At 51.8% G+C, this 17850-nt stretch overlaps 1 protein-coding gene across 2 annotated transcripts in view; it reads right to left on the reverse strand.

Moving 5' to 3' along the window:
* Positions 1-44: 44 nt before the first annotated feature.
* The window catches only part of PAK5 (p21 (RAC1) activated kinase 5), a 155441-nt gene continuing 137635 nt past the window's right edge, over positions 45-17850 (reverse strand). For both annotated transcript variants that reach the window (XM_084201698.1, XM_084201699.1), the window contains 7 exons: positions 16999-17796; positions 11463-11954; positions 8868-9001; positions 7053-7179; positions 4500-4625; positions 2550-2684; positions 45-1968 (listed from right to left, as the gene is read on the reverse strand). In XM_084201698.1, coding sequence (XP_084057824.1) covers positions 1813-1968; positions 2550-2684; positions 4500-4625; positions 7053-7179; positions 8868-9001; positions 11463-11954; positions 16999-17796 — 1968 coding nt within the window. In that variant the 3' untranslated portion in view covers positions 45-1812. The remainder of the gene's footprint in view (positions 1969-2549; positions 2685-4499; positions 4626-7052; positions 7180-8867; positions 9002-11462; positions 11955-16998; positions 17797-17850) is intronic.

Raw genomic sequence — 17850 nt, forward strand, 5'->3', positions numbered from 1 at the left:
TTTGAAATCGACAAATCTCTCAGTAAACTCGATGAACACTGCTTAAAGTATCTAATGATAAGAAAGTTGCAGAAAATTCTTCACTTGTACAGCCTAAAATGTGCTGAATATTGAAGAAAAAACTCCCACCAACCCCCTTTTTTATTCAAAGATGGTTAAAAAAGGTAATTTTGTAGCTAGTATTAAGTTGTGCCGTTGCCTGGACTGGTGCAGCCTAGTTTCCTGAGTTGTCGAGACTACAAAAGAGAGCCCTGGGAGGCTGGGGGTGCTCCCTGCTGGGTGGGCTCCGGGAGCCAAACATTTTCTTCAGCGTCTTCTTCAAATGTGCAAACAGGGCTAGGGAGAGAGAGCACTGGGGATAAGACACTGATGTAAGAACAGCTCTTCCATGCTCCAGGTCATCCTTGTCTCCTTTTTTCTTTTTTGTTTTTTAATTTCTTCTCTCCCTCCAAATACTCTTTAAGGGCTTAAAGGAGCTTCTTTACTATTGGCAACTCTTTTCTCCCAGAGGAAGATCTTTAAGCAACAGCTCCTGCCAGGTTCAGATGTTTGGTTACAATTTACTACAATAAATAACAATTAATTTATTAACTATGAAATTTTATAATAAGAAAGAAACTGTGTTTTCACAAAGTTGGCTTTGTGGTTCTTAATGATACCATAAAATGAGGTCAGTAAGAAAAAAAACAACTTGAAAAACATGGCTTTTGAATTATACAGAATTGAAAACAACTAATAATTAATAAATAAAATTAGTTTCTCATCGAAATAATTATGAAGCACTTCTAAAAATTTTAAAGGCAAATCTATTTAGGCCTACAGTTAACATGCAAAGTCATCCAACAAATAACACAAAATTGTACCGCAGTAGTCAACTGTTGCATCAACATTCAGAAAGGTCTAGACAGCAGCACGACTCCTCCTCTCTAGCAAACGCTGGCAGCACATCCCAGCCCAACCCATCCCAACCCATCCCATCCCCTGCCAGGGCTCTCTCTGCCTGAGCTCTGGGGCTCCCTCTGGGCTGGCAGGAGGAGCTCCTGCCGCCCCTCTTCCCTGCCGGAGCGTGACAGCAGTCATGGTGGCCGCTGTGGTGGCACGAAAGAGAGGGGCCGAGGCTGGGCAGGGCCTTGGCCCCCGGCCAGGGGCAAGGGGAGAGCCTGAGCAGGGCTGGGCTGGGGCTGCCTCTGTCACCAGTGCCCCCAGCCAGGCGCTCCCACCGCCGCCAGCCATCCTGGGCTCTTCCAGTGCCCGGAGGGCAGGATCAGCCCCCTCCTCACCCCATGGGAACTCTGCAAAACCTTACAACTTCCTAAAGGTGGCTGTGGTTTCTTTTTTTTTTTTTCTTTTTTTCTCCTGTTTTCAAAAGGGTTAAAAAAAGTAGGAAACTTCATCTTCTCAAATTCTCTAAGTTACACTTATTACTTAACTAACACAACAGGTACATGACAAAGTACTGCAAGTTATCAAAACGTACTGTACAGAAAATTACAAACTTCTTGCAAAATACATTGCGCTGCTCTGGCCGAGATAAAAAGTGCTTTGTTTGTCAGAAAAGTGTTCTTCTGAGCCAGAAGTGCCGCAGCCCGTGGAGAAGCTCAGCTGTTTGGCTCTGTGCTGCCTTGCCCTGCCCGGCCGGTGCCCGGCCCGCTCCTGTCCCCGCAGGCAGAGCGGGAGCAGGGAGCACTGCTTGCTCTCCGGGCACCTCTGTACACACGGCCTTTCCTCAGAGCTGCTCTCCTCCTCTCCTCCCTGCCTGCGGGCGCCGCACGCCCCGAGCCGGGCTCCGCGCTGCCCCTGCCCCAACGCCCCTCAGCGGTGCCTGTGCTGCCTCATGAGGGGCACGATGCACGAGGGGGGCCCGGCCAGCTTCAGGAAGGGGTGTCGCAGCAGCTCCTGGGCCGTGGCTCTCTGCGAGGGCTCCCGTACCAGCATTGAGTCCAGGAAGCCCCGCAGCACCGAGGAGACCTGCAAGAGCACGCTGCCATTAGGGGTGACAAGCGCACCCTCCCACGTGCTGCCCCGGGTACGCTGCTTTCCTGGGAGCACAAGGGACACTCTGATCTTCCCCGCTGCAGCAGCTGTGCTGAGCTGAAGGGCTGTGGGTCCTTGCTGCTGTTAGGAGTGTTTGGGTCCTACTGGGATACAGAACAGCACTAAGGCAGGCTGAGGGCTCAGGCCTGATGGAAATGCCCCCTAACTGGGAGGTGCCCAAAGGCTTCGGTGCCTCACGTGGATGCACCAACCCACCCGCAGCAGGGCGGTGAGCTGAGCTGCTCTGCTTCTCGGGCAGGGTGGGAAGCATGGGGAGCTCGGGGCTGTGCCCTGCTCCCTTTGCCACCACTGGCTGCAAAAGCAGTGCCAGGGTCAGGCACAAACGAGGCCGTGACCGAGAGCTTCGGCCTCTCTTCCTGCCCACGGGAGCCCTGTGCGGCACCCGCTGCTGCAGGCGGCCCCTCGGAGGTGAGAGTTAGGGTCTGGGCGGGCAGGGGTGCCTGCAGGGGCGCTGCCCAGGGGCTGGGCCAGGCCCTGTGCCAGGGAAGGCTGACCTTGTGCGTGTCCTTCACGCGGGGCGGGAGGTTGTCCCGGATGCGGCGCATGGCCTGCAGCGGCGGCTCGTTGAAGTACGGCGGCTCCCCGTCGATCATCTCGATCACCATGATCCCCAAGGACCAGATGTCCACCTGGAACAACACAGGGCTCGGGGCCGCTGCTGGCACAGCAGGGGGCCAGCAGGCTCAGCACTGGCTCCTGCTGCTGCCGGCCCAGCCGGCACTAGCACCATCCATCTTTTGTTTTTACCCAGCCAACCGTGACTTTCCTTCTAGCAGGGAGGGCTGGACAGACCAGACCAGCAGGGCTCACAAACCAGGCTCTGGAGCTGCCTTAGGTGCTGCCCACTGGAAGCTGCATGCCTTGGAGAGGCTGTGTCCTGCTGCCCTGCATTCCAGCTGCCCTGACTCCAGGCTGGCCCTGCAGCTGCTGTGGAATCCCTTACACTCTTCCCCTGGAGCTCAAAGGCTATGGGAACTCCATTCCAGAGCCCAAGGCAATGCAACCACTCACTACAGCCAGGTTTGTTTACAGGTAGCACATTATGTAACACCTTTGGAAAGAGATTCAGCTCCAGCTCAAAAAACCCCATTTTTTTTCCTTTCTCAGTCCTGGCCTGCTGCAGAGCTGTTCCAGAATCCCAGTCCTCTGATGACTGTAATTCCTGTCATTTGCCAACCCAAATACTGCCAGGGCCAGTTCATTCTGCTTTTGCTCTTTTGCCAACACTATCCTTTAGCTTAAATCCTTTTTTTCCCTTTCCCTTCTGGTGGGGAAACTTAATGCAGCCCTAAGTTCAGCCACTTTATAATCCCCCTAAGCTATTAATGGGCTAATAATAGTTGATGCTATTATCTCTGGAATGTCTTCTCCAACAGCACAGATCCTGGGTGGAGAGCAGTGCCTGCAGGGTGCTCTTACTGTGCCATGCCAGAGCAGCGTGAGGATGGAGCAGCTCTTGCTCAGCTCATCTCCCTTCCCTGTGCCCATCTGTATTGGTAGATGTCTGAGTTCTGTGCAGGTATGTGTAGAGAAGCTGTGTGTAACCATACCTGTCCTGGCTCTGCTGGCTGGCAGGGCAGGGCTCTGCAGCAGCCGTGTCCCCGCAGGGGAGGGTGTGTCACTGTCACTGTCACGGCTGAGCGAGGCACAGGGATTGCTGTTCCCGGCTGGGGGCAGGAGTGCCTGACTCACAGCTGCCTGTGCATGGGCTGTGGCACTGCAGAGCCCCGGGTCCCCTCCTTGCTGGGCTCCCCTGAAGGCTTCCAGTACAAACGAGTGCCTTGCCTGTCCCAGGACATCTGGCAGTGCCTCAAACAGCTCCCGCTGAGGGGCTTTTCCCACCGCCGTGTGCCAGCTGATGACAGTGGTGACTGCAAGGAATGAGCCCGTGCGGATGGAGAGCAGTCCCACCACAGAGGGTGGAGGTGCAGCCCACCCAGCTGGGCCCGGGTGCGGGACCCCGCAGCAGCCGTGCTTCCCTGGCACTCCTCCCGAGGGGACAATGGCAGGATGGGAGCAGAGTGGCCCTGTCACCCACTGGTGGCACCGGGCTGGGCAAGAGGGGTGTGTGAGGTGGCCGCTGCTTTGGCACAGGCAGCACTGCACACCTGTGACTGCAGCTCCGGCTTGCAGGCTTGGTGCTAAATAGCAGCACGGGGCCTGCCACAGTGTGCAAAGGAGGGCACTTCCCTTTACTGCAGCACCCCAAGCTGAAATGTGTAAAAGCACTGCGCTGCTGAGAGGGCTCAATGGAGTTGTTATTTCATAACCTCATCCTGGGGAAACACTTGCAAAACAGGCACGATGCTGCAGGCTGGGGCAAATGTCATCACTGCTATTTAGCACAGCTGTGCAAATGCTCCTGACCTGCACAGCTCTGACACAGCTCCAGGGGCTGGGACATCCCTCCTGGGACATGCCCTCTGGAGTGGCCCTGGGCTCACCTCAGTGCCGTAGGGCAGGCGGGATATCACCTCTGGTGCCATCCAATAGGGTGTCCCAACCAGGGACTTCCTCCTGGGGACCTCCTTTGACACTTGGGCGCAGAACCCGAAATCAGACAATTTTATCTGTGAAAAGAAGAAGTAAAAGCCCCCCTGAGTAACAGGACAAAGCCCTCCAAGGCACAGCTCCAGCTGCAACCACAGGGATGGAGCTGCAGTGATTTCCTGGGACCCCCAGCCCAGCTCTGGAGGAGGGGCTGGGGATGGGAGCCCAGCCTGGGGAACACACAGCTCATTAAAATGAAGGGGAGATGTAGAAGAGTGGCACTGGTACTCATTCCTGATGTCATCTGTCACAGCCCATTGCCTCTCCACCAGCAAAGGATGTGGAGGTGATAGATGGCTTATAACACTTAAAAAGAAAACTAAATATTCCAAACAGACCCCCCATGCTTGCAGTTATATGCATGTGATATCCAGTAATACACATATTCCATGCGACACCCACCCCTCCTGTGGTTCGTACCAGTTTGTACAATCTCTGGGTTTGCCAGAAAATGTGGGAAACAAGTGACATTCACTTCACTCCCTTGTATCACCCACAGAAAATAAAACCCCTTCCAAGGGTCTGCCAGGCCCAGGACCTCCCACTGTGGGCTGTCACTGAAGGAACTGCCTTCTTTAGGCACAGGAGAGCAAAGCTGGAGGAGGCAGGGAAGGGTACAAGACTCCTTGCCAAAGAGTGAACCTGTTCCCTTTGCCTGGCAACTCGGGAATCAGAACTGTCCTTGAGCAGCTGTGGCAGTGACCTGAAATAGAAATTATGGGATACACAAGCACTCCGGAGAGCAGCTCCTGCTGCATCATGTGCCTGGCTCACACTTTTATGACTGCTTTTTTTTAACAACAAAAATTATGGAAAATTATCACCTCCCCCTCTCTGTCGCTCTACAATGCCAAGGTGAAAACTCCACAACAAGCTGGTCTGAGGGTTGGTAGCATCACCCCCTTCCAGAAACAGCTTGATCCTTAAGGCCAAAATCTTTTTCTTTTACCCCTCCGAGTACTTACTTGGAGGCCTGGAAGCTCTCCAGAGGATTTTCCTGTACATTTTCCTAACCTCCATCACTGCCCAGTCCAATGGTGACCCATGCCCCAGGTCCCCAGGCTGTGTATCCCATCAAGTACTCCATGTCTGGGGATACAGAGGGAGCCCAAACAGCCCCAGGACAACTGGAATGGGAAGCTGCATAAATCCCTGCATTGTGTAGACTTACTGTCAGCACTCACTTGTTTTCTTTTGACATTACTTTTTTTAAAAGTTATGGATATTATTTTTAACAAAATTGTGAAATGATTGTTGGTATTTCTAAAACAAAGCCAATAATAGCCAAGTGCTCCACACTAAATGTATTTTTCAGTTTACAGGATGAAGAATGGAAGAAATAATGCATATTTTGGAAGCAGAGCCCAATCTTCTTTTGTAAGAGCACAAGAGGTTTTGCATATCTATTGCTCATTGGAGTACATAAAAGATGAGGATTTTCTAAAAAAAGGTAATTGCACAACACAGCCATGAAGAAATCTGCAATGCAGATAATAAGGACTGGAGTAATGAGTATAATGAGGCACTGTATGCAGATCCTGAGCACAGATCAGATGTTATTCCAGCAACATGAGCTGAAATCACAACCGAACAGCTCCTACACACGTGGGATTGTCTTTCCTTGACAGGATTAGGAGGAGCAGCCTGTGGCTGCTGCAGGAAGAAAATCCCTCTCCCTTGGTGAGTGGGCATCAAATTGGACAGGCCAGCCCTTGGCTACAGACTCAGACCAGGCCTGGGAAGCCAAGAGCTTTACCTGGGCAAGGGGAAGGTCTGGATCTGCTTCCAAACCAAAGCTCTTGGGCTCAGTCCAGCCCTCAGGTCTTGCCTTAGAAAGGTGTGTAAGGCCAGTGGCGCAGCCTTTAAATTCTTTTTGTGTGCAAACCACGTTTTGTTTAGTGAGTGAGCCACGTGCAGCATTCTGTCCCCTTCTCCCCCTGCTCATTAACAACACAAAGGCACAGCAAGTAACGTACATGGAGGTGTGGGACAGGTTTTATCAAACATCTTGGAAGTGTGAAAGCTACTCTTTCCATCTGGGGAAGGCTTCAGCAGTAATGCAGATTATTTCCTATTTGCATAGATTGATGCTGGCCTCCCAGCTAGCTTGGGGGAGCAGAGCACATGCACAGAAACTGCTGGTAAATGATAACTAAGTGTGGCAAAAAGGAAGTGTGTTTGAAAGGCATCAGGGCAGGAGTGGTGCAGCCCAAAGAGAGGTCTCCCATCACTGATCATCACCCTTCCTGCCTAGTTTCCTCTGCCACTGCCTCTGAGGCTCCAGTCCCTCCCCAAGGACCCTGCCTGCAGCACAGGTGCCAATGGCCAGTGAGGCCAGGCCTGTGTTTCCTGGACCCAGCTCTCCCACAAGTCATTCCCACCCTGGAACGGGTTCCCAGCGCGCCCCCGTGCCGGTGCCCGCAGTCAGGCCGCCGTGGCGGGCTCACCCTGCCGTCGCTGGTGAGCAGGATGGAGTCGCTCTTGATGTCGCGGTGGATGACGCCCTGGTGGTGCAGGTAGGACAGGGCCCGCAGCACGGACACGCACACCGTGGCGATCTGCTCCTCGTTCATCCTGCAAGGACAGGACGGCACACACACGGCTCAGCCCGGGCAGGGCGAGGGCGCGGCTCCGTCGCAGCCCCGGCCGGAGATCTGCCTGCAGGGCCCCTGCTCCTGCTCCTGGCAAAGAAGGGGAGCCCAGGCTGGGGAGCGGCCCCGCAGCGAGCTCCGCATTAGTGCCCCTGCAGCACTGCAAAAGCTGAGCGTGCCATGTGTTGGGGTCTCTGGGAAAGCACAGAAACTTCCTCTGGGAAATCACAGAAATGCCTTATTTACAGTAAGCTCGCTGCTTGCCAAGCAGGCTTCACTACTGGGATGCAAACAGGTGTGGAATAAATATGAGGAAAACCACCCTTAATTGTGTAGGCAAAACATCAGGCCCTGGGTCGTAGCTCTTTGAGAGCACTTTCATGCCTTCTATAAAAATATTCTGGGTATTTTCAGCAGAAAAACAAACGAGTCCTCATTTCTGTGCACAGCTGAAAAGCCCCATTCTGGGGTCATTCTCTCAGCTACAGTGCAATGTCTGGGATGGGCTGGGCACCCTGGTGCCACTGTCCTATCCCCGATGTCCCCAGCATCTCTTTTACACAAGCAGAAGAGCACCTGTGGAGACTTCTGCTTTAATTTGTGTGCCATTTGCAGTATTTTAGCAGGATCTTTGAGGGAAGGTCATGCAATATAAAAAAAAAAAAACATCCAGCAGATTAAGAAAAGACTGTTTTCAGTTAAAAAATAGATGACAGCTCTTAAGAAGTGGTGTCCTGGGAACATCTGTTTGCTGTCAAACCTCTGTCAGAAACATCTAGGATAGAGCTTTTAATGGTTTAGCAAATACTTGCAATACTGTGATTTATTTCAGCACATAAGGTAACACTCATAATAAAACACCTGTTATAACTCTTGGTAGGACCTAAGAGCACCATTTAACTAGGAGAGAACACAAATTTTCTAATTTATAATTCCTTGCTCTTGTTCTTGCTCCCCTAAATAGTCTCCCACTGGTTTGGTGTGGAAATTCTAATTTTCTTTCATTCAAGAAGAATTTAAATAAAGAATCCCTCTTCCCTATCTCATTTTATCCAGCTCGTCAGAAGCAGATGAGCAAAGAGCAGATGTAAAGAGGGCTGTAAAATCTAATGTCTCCCCTCAGAAGAGGCAGAGCAGCTCCATACACTGCAGCTCTTGTGCTGGCTAATTTCTTTCTTTAAAGGTGGGACATTAACTGAAATATGGGAATGTGCTCCACCATAAGCACAAATATTCTGACATAAAAATGCTTTTCCCCTTATGTTTTGGGCTTGGTTTGCAGATAACCTTTGTGAGGAGAAATCACCCTTAGAGCAGACGTGGTTATGACAGCAAACCCAACAATGCAGATCACCAAACAGGGAAAAGAACTTTTTTTTTTTTCCATTTTAGGAAGTAATGGCTAAGAGTTGCGTGGCTGCTAACCCACCTCCCAAAGTGCCAGCAGCTCCCCGTCCCCACCAGGCCCTCTCAGGTGTTTCTTTCCCTTTGGTTCAGCAAATGCTGGTGCTCACAGGAGCGCACCTCCCCTCTGGTTACTGATGGTGGCACAGCGAGCACGTCCCCATGGGTTCAATGCCAGGAAGGTACCAAAGGCACAGGAGGTCTGTGCTCTCCAAGTGCTCTGAGTGTGCTCTGTGCAGGCTGCTGCCCGCCTGCTGCCCAGCCCACCTGGTGTGAGTGACGATGTCGGTCAGAGCGCCGCCCTCCAGGAACTCCATCACCACCCAGAGCTCGTCCCCGACCAGGTAACTGCTGTACATGTCCACCACGTTCTCGTGGTGGTAATCCCTCATGATCACCACCTGCAGGGGCACAAAGGGACAAGTGCCAGTGCCACAGGCTCCAGCTGACACTTGTTGTGACCTTCTTTGTCACTGGCGCTGAGGAAAAGATCTGCGATGAATCGCATCCTCCCTAATCCTTGCACCAGCACATAAACAAAATCAGAATATTTACATAAAAATATCGGTCCTTGTAAATGCATCAGGGGGAAAAAAGAATCTCTAGTTGATAAACAGTGGATAATTGTTGTATTTCAGCCTGCAGGAACAGACCTGTTTAGTTAATTGGTTTTTATTGCCAATTGCTTTCAGTAAAACAGATTCTTTTTTTGACCTGATCAATCTCTCAACACATCAAAGTAATTTTTATCACATAGTAAATGGTACTCTGCAGATTCTCAACAGAATGCTGGAGTAAGGCCCCAGAAAAGTCACTCAAGGAGATTTTTAAAAGACTTACTGCTTTTTGTGTACTCTCAGACACACAGGAGAAATACCAACAAGAAATTCTCAAGAGATCAAACAACAAAAAACTTCACTGGCAACTTAGGAAAAATCAGAGAATTCTGGTAAAAGGTTTTGTGCAACATTGAGTCCATGTAAAACACTTCTCAAAGCCCATTAACTTGGCCCATTCAACTTGGCAAACTGTAAGCTTTTAATTTGATTTTGAGTTCAATTTTAAGTTACTCGAAAATTCCAAAAAGAGGGAACTAGAAGAAGGAGAAAGAGAGAAAGACAGAAAACACCTAGAAAGGGACACATACAGCCACCAAGCCCCAGGCTCCAGCACAGCTCAGAAAGTCCAAGGAAAAGTAGGGTTTGGCTTTACCCCTTGGCCTTCCTGGGCCCTTCCTCCAGTGGGACCTGCAGCCATTTGGCCCCTCTGGGGCTGGGCAGGGCTCCAGGGGCAGGTGTGGAGCAAGCACTGTCCCCAGCGTGCCAGGAATGCCAGGTACCAGGTAGCAGGCTGGGCTACTGGCTCTGGGGGCCTGTGGAGCAGGGCACTGCCTTGCCAGGGCAAGGCCAGACCTGCCCCTGCCCCTGCCCCCACACAAATGCACCCCAGAATGCCTGGAGCCATCAGTCTCTCACTGCTGGTGCCACAGGGGTGACTCCAGTCCCACACCTCCAAGGACTGCCCAGAACTGGCACCATGGTGAGGGCAGCCCAGCCAGGACAGTGACCCCCTCAGCCTCAGGGCACTGAGGGGGTCAGAGTGGCAAGCACGAGAGAGAGAGCACAGCCAGGCACGGCCCCATCACAGACAGAGGGACTCCATCACAGACAGACAGAGGGACTCCATCACAGACAGACAGAGGGACTCCATCACAGACAGAGGGACTCCATCACAGACAGACAGAGGGACTCCATCACAGACAGACAGAGGGACTCCATCCTGGGCAAGAGATTTTCAGCTGACACGAGTGACTGGAGTGTGGCAGGGAAGCAGCTTGGTCCCGCACAGCGTGCAGGACCTGCTTCAAGCTGTCACTGCTCAAGAGATGCTCAGTTAGGGCCAGCACAGCCTCCAGCAGAGGCAAAGCCAAGCCCAAATAACCAGCACAGTCCTGCACTGTGTAAAGAAGAACTGGTTCAAGTTTGCTGTTTAATACTGTAATTTAAAAATGGGATGTTTTCAAAGGTTTTAAAGAATCCAATCTGTCATGTGCTGAGGGAAGACACACACTGTATAGGAAACAAAACATAGAATTAAAAGGTTCATTCTCACAGGAGGTTTCCTTGGGAGTGTTTTTGGTAATGATCAGGATATTTACAAGTGATCTCAAAAAGGGAGCAGTGAACACACCCCAGCAGATGCTTTAAGGGAGTAAGAAGTTAAAAAAAGGAGGGACTCTTCAAGTTACAGAAGGTACTGTCAAGCCCCAAACAAACTGGGTGAAAAAATGGCAAATTAAAACCAGTGCTCTGAAATTTAAAATAATGTACACAGAGAAAACAGTCTCCCATAAGCAGCTGTGGGCTCTGAGCTGGCTGCAAGCACTCAGGAGAGGAGATGTGGGAATTAACTCAGATAGTTCCATGGAAAAGCTCACAGCTCTTAGCTCAGTAACCATCAAGAAAGCACAGGGAGGTGATGGTTAGGAGAGGAAGGAGGAAGGAAGCAAAAAGCACATGTATGCCAGAAAGACAGCCAACACACTCGGGAACAGCCTGGTTAGTTTGGGTCCTCTCTCTTGGAAGAATCAACTGTGCCAGGAGATGGAAAGGCACCTGACACACTGCATGGACCAGCTGATCCATCTCTCAGCTGTTTCCCAGGACAACACCCGAGGTTTCAAGCCTGGAGGAGAAGTGGCCGAGTTGAAACTGGAATGGCTGCACCACATTCCCACGAGCACAGATGCGTGTGGGACTCCTCACCTCGTTTAGAGAGATTCCAGTGTGGCTCCTGATGGTGGCACTTGGCCCACGTGTCCTGTGGAACCCAAAAAGCCCGAGGCCCCCCAAGGCCCCGTACCTCGTTGAAGAGCAGCTCCCTCCTCTGCTGCTTCCTGAGGTCCATCTTCTTCACGGCCACCTGCTTGCCCGAGTGCCGCTCGGTGGCGATGCACACGATGCCCGTGGAGCCCTCGCCGATCTTGAGGAAGCTGTCCAGGTACTCGCGCGGGTCCCCGGGGCTCACCACCAGCTGCAGGGCGGCGCGGAACTGTTCGTGGGACACGCGGGCGGGCTGCTGCTCCGAGCACGAGCCCCAGCTGGGCGGGGGGTACGCGCCCGGCGCCAGGCTGGGGGAGCTGGGGTACGAGGCCGTGGAGATGTAGGGAGAGCCGGGCTGCGGGGGCTGCTGGTGGAACGGGGGAGCCTTGTGGTAGAGCAGGGGGTACTGGTAGCTGCTGCCGGAGTAGCTGCCTTTGCTCTGGCTCTGAGGTAGCTTGGCTGGGCCCCGGGGGTAGGTGTCTGAGCCGCAGAGTGGCGGGCTGACCACCAGCTGCGCTCGGTCATAATCCACCTGCAACGCAGACACAGACAGTGAGCCTGGGGAACGGCTCCTTCCTCCCTGCCCTGCCCCTCCATCCATTGCCAGCCCCCTGGAGGTCCCGGCAGAGCTGGCACAGCGTGCTCCCACACCGCTCTGCTCAGCACGGCACTGCTGCCCCAGGCTGGGCAGGCATCTTCACACCACGCAGGGCTGCAGTACCCTCAGCACACACAGGATATCTCCTGTGCATCCCAGATCCGTTCTTCTGTCCGGGTACCTGTTTGGACACTCCACAGTCTTTGCTGAATCACAGATTGGCCTGTGTTGGAAGGGAGCCATGCTTAAAAAAGTGTATTTGCTCTGCATCTGCAGTGCCCTGCAGGCCCTCTGGGCCATTTCCTCCAAGTATCCATCCCTGTCACATCCATAAAACTCGCCCTCTAGCAAATTCCAATCTGTGTCTTACTAGTACCTGCCTTTTGATTCTCAGCTCTTAGCCTTTTCTTATGTTTTTCTCTAGCAATTCAGGGATAACCCAACCCCTTCCTGAGGAGCTGGTGGTACCCTAAAATCCCTGTCATCTCCTGTCTTGCTGTGCTGCCAGCTGTTGTCTGAGTGACTGCTTACGTGAGTTTGACGAGGAGCCTAATTCAATTCACCATTTCTTAAATCATTTTCCACAGTGACACGCTACTTAACTGCAGTGTCACAAAACTGCTAATTTTCATCTGAAATCAGAGAAAATCGCAAAGGAAATTATCCCAATGGGAAGCCTGGTTCATTTGTAGGTTCCTTTCTATTTTTTGTATTTTCCAAGCTTCTCTAAGCTTCTTACATTGAAGGCTAACGAATACTTCACATTTACAAACATAATGGTTTGCTTGCTTCCATCCAAACTAAACCCCCCCCAGAAGATGTAGAACAAAAAAACCTACGCAAAAATTGTATTTTTTTCCTCTGGAAAAGAGCATCTTCGCATTTACAATACGTGACTCCTGACGAAGTGTGGAGCATCTCAGGGCAGGGGGGCGGCTTGACACAGGCTCATCATGTAGCGCAATTACAAATAATTATGGCAATGAGTTCATTTAATCAATCAATTTCAGTGGCAGTGCACAGGGATGGACAGAGCAGCAAACTCTACACAGCTCACGGTTGCTACTATTACTGCTGGCTGCCGGCCAGGAGTCCCTGATCCATGTTAGTTAAATGCACATTAATCTGAATTTGGCAGTGTAATCAAGGACCCAACTGAACTGTGAAATTGAATTCTGCGGTGGAACATCATTTGACCATTTTATGCTAAGACTGCAAAAAAAAAAAAAAAAAAAAAAAGAAAAAAAATCTGCCGCAGCATCAATTTATCAGCGTGGGCTCTGCACCGCGAGGAGGAGCCTGGGGCTGGAGTCGCCTCCAGCGCAATCTTCGGCCTGCCTCTCCCACCTCCTGCGGAGCCACCAGGGCTGCTGGGCCTTCACTCCACCAGGGCTCCAGGAGAGAGGGAATGCCCCTGCAGAGGGGCTGCTCAGAGGCTTCCCTTGGAAAAGCTGGAGTGTGGCTCGTGCAGGGCTGACAGCAACCCGCCATCAGGAGCACCCAGCAGCAGCAGCAGGGCTGTGCAGCTGCCTCCCAGCGTGCTGGGGGTGCTGAGGCAAAAACCCACACCATTACAGCCATCATTTCCTTACTCCATCAGGCAGGGATGGCCATCACACAGAAGGGAGGCAGACACATGAATTTCATGAAGGACATTACATCTGCCAAACTAATTAACGCAGAGAAGTGCTCAGATGGTTTGGTGGAGGGAGGGGAACTCAATCTAACCCTGTCCTATATATCAGTGTATGTAGGGACAAATAATTCATTGTTTTGGCTGTAAATACACCATTTTCTTTATAACCATTGAGACGGGGAAAACCTGGTCTAGAAATTCAAGCTCGATAAATCCATGCCAATGAATTATTTGAGGTTTCACCCATGTCTTGTATTTCTGAGTATGCCCTAGGCTTAGCACACTGGCAAAAGAATATTCTGCAGTAAAATTTTAGAATGAAAATTCAGGGGTTCAGTGTTGCTAAGAGTTTTGGGAAGCTTTCTGAGGTTAGCATTGCTGCACAATGTAAACCCACTTCCTGAATCCCAAGAAATGCTACAAGAAGTCTGGAGCTACAATGAGTAAATGACTGAAGCTCTCCTCCAAGGCTGTCCTGATGCAGTGCTCCACATCACAGCAAAATGAACTCACTTTACTCCACCAATAATTCCATTGCTGCTGCTGAATGCAGCCTCCTACTGAATGGAAGTTCTTTGAATGCTACAAAGGAAAGAAGAAAGCAGTCCTGCACTCATTCCAGACCAGGTCAAAGGAGCAGCCAAAGCTCTGGCACAACATTTATCATGGCACAGTGGCACCTCCCACATCTGCAGTCTGCCAGGTGGAAGGTGCAGAAGGGATGGTCTGTAAATCACACTGACACCACCAAGGCAAAGGTCACTCTCTGCTGCCTCGCTGGGCAAAGCCCCAGGGCTCCCTGCCACACACACAGGTGGCAGGCAGCACTCACACACAGCTGCTGGCACGTGGATGGGAAGACAGGGAAAAACGAGGGGGTTTCTGATAGTGAAGGCTTGGCCCTGCCTTCGCCAGGCTGGAAATGTCCCTGTGGTACAGACATCATGTGCCCTTGAAAGAGGGACAGGAGAGGGTCCCAGAGAGCTCCTCCTGGAAAATGACAGGGCAAGGAGCTTTGAAGTAATAGGGCTTGGTGGCAGAGGTTAAGAGGGGTGCCTGTGATGAAGAGGAGGGTAAAAAAACCCATGCAGAACAGAGTGGCCAAACAGAAGCCAACGATGAATTAGATATTGTGAGACAATACTGAGGTGGGACACCAGCTCTGTGTGGTGAGGGTAACACAGCAGACTCTGCAACTCCATGCTGGTGTCCTGGAGTCAATCTGCAGGACAGGAGAGCACGTGCTGACACAGGGGTGGCTCAGAGGGAGGCAAATCTGAGCCTCTGGCTTCCTACACCTCCAAGGTTCCACGGCACAGCAGTGACCAAGCCCAGGGCAGAGCAAGTCTGATGTAACAACTCTGAAATCCCTGATGATGAAACAGGGCACACATTTGATTGGTGTGACATCTCTCACCTGCAAATAATACTGAAGTAAATCTGCTCTTCACATTTACAGGCCAAAATGAACATCCTTGTTAAAGGCACACATTTGTGCCTGAAGACTTTTTCACTTACTTTTTCACCCCTTTTAAAAATACTTTAAACTCAACCTCATTTGTAAAGTATCTGATTTGAGATCTGACTCTCATTTAGTAAGCTCATTTGATGAACCATTATTTTACTAATGCCTCCTTGAAAAGAAGATTCTTCAGCAATCATCCAAGACAAGGAACTCCTATTCACCTCCAGGAGCTGTGGACAGGTTTGGGAATTGAACTGCTGCATTTAACAGTGAATCATCAAGTTTCAATACACCAAGGTTGTAGGAGTGTTTTTGATGCTTTGAGGAGAGGAACAGCTCACAACGAATCCTGCATAGAGGCATATATTGTTTTAATAAAAGTTCTTACTGCATTTTAGTGGGATATTCTTCAAAGTGTTGGAATCCTATAATAAACACCTGTATCTTCTGCCCTATTAACTGGTGTAAAACTGGCAGAAGCAGGTGCTACAGATGCATTACTGGATTTGCCCTCCTCTTTGCTAAACTCTGACAAAATGACTGCTCTCTGTGAAGGAAATGGCAGCTAACCCACCCCAGATTTTCCTCCCAGCTTCCAGAATCCACACTGAATGCCTCACTGGTATAGCTACCACACACACTCCTCCCACCACACCCTGAGCTTTGGAAAGGTGCCTAGAGAGACCTGGGGACTTTCCTACTCCCCCCAGGGTTTATCCTCAAGCTCCAAAGCCTGTCTCTGTGCTGCAATGCAAAGAGGGACGAAAACTGCACCGCTCACCCTCTCCCATGGGGCACTGCACCACGGTAATGGCAAAGCAGCCAAACCTAAGGAGGCAAAAGGCTGGCACACCTCCAACCCAGGGATATCAGGGATCTGCAGAGACCTGGCACTGCAGCAGGACACAGCCAGTAAGCAAATGCACTGTCCAGCTATCATCAGAGAGAAGAGCACATCTCACTGCTGACAGTCACCTACCTCAGCATGTGAAAAGTCACAGCAACCCCAGACTTGGAAAAATGATCATCACAGCGCCTGTTGCTAGGGGAACGCAGCGATGTTCAGAGCAAACTACACTGAAAAAGCATCCCTTGCACAGCATTAGATGCTTAAGAAGGTCATCATGGTTACGCTACTAGAGGTGTGAGGAAAGCACTCTGAACTGAACAAGTGGTCACAGCACACTGCTGCAAACAGGGTTGGAGAGCTTGTGTAGGTAACACACCTCGTGTGGCAGAGCAGGGACAGATTTGTGGAGAGGGGCAGCCTCTAGATTAACATGGCTGAAATGCTGTCTTGCACATCAACCCTTTTTTTAAACTACATCTAAAATGTCTTGGGTGAGATCAGATGCTTTGACTTCATTTCAATGCTTAAAAACAATGCAAAAGGGAGTAAGCCCCTACTCTCATGAGCAGAGAAGAGCTTGTAATATGAAGATGGCATAAATACAGTATAAATACTGAAGCACAGAGGTTTCAGCCTTGCACAGTAACAATTCAAACACAGAAGTATCTGATACACAAACCAGAACAGCATCTTACCTCCTGCTAAGACCTGCTCAGGCACAGGAACTCCTGAAGCTACAAAAAACTGCTGATGAACTCGCATTGACTGGGAATTTCAAATAAAATCCCCTGTGGATGGGCACTCCAAACTTGCCTTTCAATAAGTATCTTAAACCCACCGGTCCCTGACATCCATGTTCACCCACCCTAGTACAGTGGGCGGGTTTGCACAGCTGCCAAGGAGCAGCCCCACGGCTCTCGGGGCCGTTCCCAGCCGCCTTTGGCACGGTGTGCCCAGTGTGGCTCCGTGCCCTTCCCTCCCGGCCCTGCCCCCGTGCCCTGGCAGCGGTCCCCGGCAGGTGGGTTACCTTGGGCACGCCCGCTGCGGTCTCGGACAGGCGGGGGTAGGTGTAGGAGCTGTAGGAATGTCCCTGCTGGTGAGCTTTGAAGGCGCTGGCCGCGTAGGGCATGGCCGGCTCCTGCAGGCCGGAGCCCGACCTGGACCTCTGCCTCATGGCTGGCTGGGGGCTCGCAGGGTCCACGTAGGAGGACTTCGGCCGCTTGTCAACGTCCTCCTTGCCCAGGCCGGGTCCCCAGTCGGTGTCCCCGTAGTCCAGCCTCTCCTTGGGGCACTCGCTCTGCAGCGAGGCCCGGGACGGGGCGTAGGGGAAGGAATCTCTGTAGTCCAGGGAGGAGCCGCTGGGCACCCGCTGGTACTCCAGCCTCAGGCCCCCGTACTCCAGCGCCTTGGGCTTGCTGTCCAGGTGCGCCTGGTAATCCGGGAGGAAGCGGGACAGCTCCGGCTGCAGGGGGGCCATTTCCGAGTAGTAGATGTCGCGGGCCGTGACCTTGAGCAGGTGCCCGTTGTGGCGGGCGGCGAGGCCGCCCGGGCAGGGCCGGTCCCACTGCTCCCCGCACACGGCCCTGTCCCGGAGCCTCTCCCCGCCGCCCTCGGCCGTGCTCTCCGACTCGCTGGAGTACTGCGAGTAGGGCACGTAGCCGTTCTCCTCCCGCGGCCTCGGCACGTGGTTGGCACTGCCCTGGTGGTGGCTGGGAGGGCTCTCCTTCCGCAGGGAGTTGGAGCGCGTCACCGAGATGTTGTCAAACTCCTCCAGCAGCCCGTTGATCGAGGTGTCCTTTCGAGGCTTGTTTCCCCGGACAATGGTCTGGCAATACAAAATTGCTTTGGTTAAATACCGGCTTTTGTTTACTATTTCACC

This window comes from Fringilla coelebs (genome assembly GCF_963513975.1).
Source record: "Fringilla coelebs genome assembly, chromosome: 3".
Classification (NCBI taxonomy): Eukaryota; Metazoa; Chordata; class Aves; order Passeriformes; family Fringillidae; genus Fringilla; species Fringilla coelebs.